The 1753-nt window shown below is 57.2% G+C and overlaps 1 protein-coding gene across 1 annotated transcript in view; it reads right to left on the bottom strand.

Annotated features, from left to right (window-relative positions):
• MAMDC4 (MAM domain containing 4) overlaps nucleotides 1–1753 on the bottom strand; it is a 33675-nt gene that overhangs the window by 11156 nt on the left and 20766 nt on the right. Inside the window, exons 15-16 of the mRNA XM_019510430.1 lie at nucleotides 1279–1409; nucleotides 560–680 (exon numbers count right to left, since the gene is read on the bottom strand). Of these exons, the coding sequence (XP_019365975.1) occupies nucleotides 560–680; nucleotides 1279–1409 (252 nt within the window). The remainder of the gene's footprint in view (nucleotides 1–559; nucleotides 681–1278; nucleotides 1410–1753) is intronic.

Genomic DNA, 1753 nt, shown 5'->3' with positions numbered 1-1753 from the left:
CCCCCCCCCCCCCCCCCGCTTCTTGCTAGGCAGAAAATACAGAACAAGCACTGAACATGCTTGGCTGGGCCACATGGTGCAGGTCTTTTGCTCCTGCAGCAGGTGCAGACAAGCGGAGAGAGCAGAAGCACCCAGATGCTCCAGTATCCCCAGATCCAACTCTCTGGGCTTTGAGAAATGTCCCCATTGCTTACAATGTGGGCAGGATCCCTAGGATGCCAGGGCCCTAAGCCTCACAGCACAGTCCCTTTCCTCCAACAGCCACTAACTGAGTCAATCCCTGCCAGCCAAGGAAGACTCTGGCCACAATCAGAGACTTGCCCGCTGTCTGTGCTGCACTGGTCACTAACACATGGGTACCTGCTGCATTGGCCCTGTCTGCTCCAGCTAAAACCAACCAACAGCACAGCCTGCTCCCCCTCCAAGGGGCACTAATGGAGTCAATCCCTGGCAGCTCTAGGGCCAGGCCTCTGCAGTAAGTGCTGCTCAGGTCCTGGTAAATCACCCAGTCACCCACTGGCACTGGGAGGCACCTGCTGACCCCCAAGGAGAGATGTACCTATGGCCTCTGGGGGCACAACATGAGGGTTGCAGTTCACAAACTTCACATCATCGACAGCCACACTTGCCACGCTTGGTACTGCAAGGCCTTGGGGACTCACCAAGCCAATGAGCTCCACCTGAGGGGGAAGGAGCCCTAGTAAGAAACATGGGTCCAGATACGCCTCACCCCACAGGGCCCTCAGCCCAACACTCACCACCCCCATCCCAAGCTGATCAGGACCTCCAGCTCCCCTGTTCCTTTAATGTCTTGGAAAACTCAGCACAGAGATGAGGGGCTTGGGAGGGGTAGCTTGGGGACAGCTGCTCTCCAGCTGCAGAGTGGGCAGCAGCTCCTACACTTCCCACCTGCACTTATGGGACCCCCAATATCCTGCTGGCACTCAGGCTCAGTGCCCATTAAGCTCTTGGCCTCTCAGTTCAAGAACCCAACAGGGGCAATACGCTGTCATGTCTCTGTAGGACAGAGAGAGCCTGGCTTCTGCTACCCCACCACCATGGGATGGTAGTGACCTATGGATACTACCACCCTTGGTGGATCTGGAAGGAATGCCTTCAGGAAAAGGGGCACCTGCTCCATCCCCTGCCCCCAAGCTTAGATGGTTGTGCACTGTGGGGGCTTTCCAGCTGGTCCCTAAGCTTTGTATCCCACAATGCCCTGTAACCACTCCCTGCCCCTGAAGCTCTGGGCAAGCATGCTCAGCTGACTTGCCCAACCTGGAAGGGTCTGGGTCTCTCTCCAAGAGGAACGGTGACTTTTTTCCACTCCATGCTGCCATTGCCCTGCATGTACCAGACCAGCTGGTGCATGCGCAGTGAATGATCCACAGTGCTGACAGCAATGAATCCTAGCAGATGGAGAAAAGTGTCAATGGGTGGTATGGGCTGTTTGGCAGGATCACTGCTCTGATATAGTGACTGACTGCATGATTGGGAATGCGGGGGGCAGGGGGCTGGGTCAGGGCCTCACAGGGATTTGGAGGGGTGAAGGGACAGGGGACTGTCCTGGAGCTGCAGCTCTGAGAACCCCCTTTCATGAGTACAGCTGGCCCCTCTCCCTGTGGCACCAGGAGCCTCTTTTGCAGCAGCACAGTCAAGCTCTGATGGGATCCCACTCAGAAGGGCCCCAATCTTGACACATCCTGGGAGCAGGGGTGCAGCTGAGCCACGCTGGGAAGCCACCAGGTCAGCG

Source organism: Gavialis gangeticus, unplaced genomic scaffold (genome assembly GCF_001723915.1).
Source record: "Gavialis gangeticus isolate Ggan-Ray unplaced genomic scaffold, GavGan_comp1, whole genome shotgun sequence".
Taxonomy (NCBI): Eukaryota; Metazoa; Chordata; order Crocodylia; family Gavialidae; genus Gavialis; species Gavialis gangeticus.
This window is presented reverse-complemented; position numbering and strand designations above follow the sequence as displayed.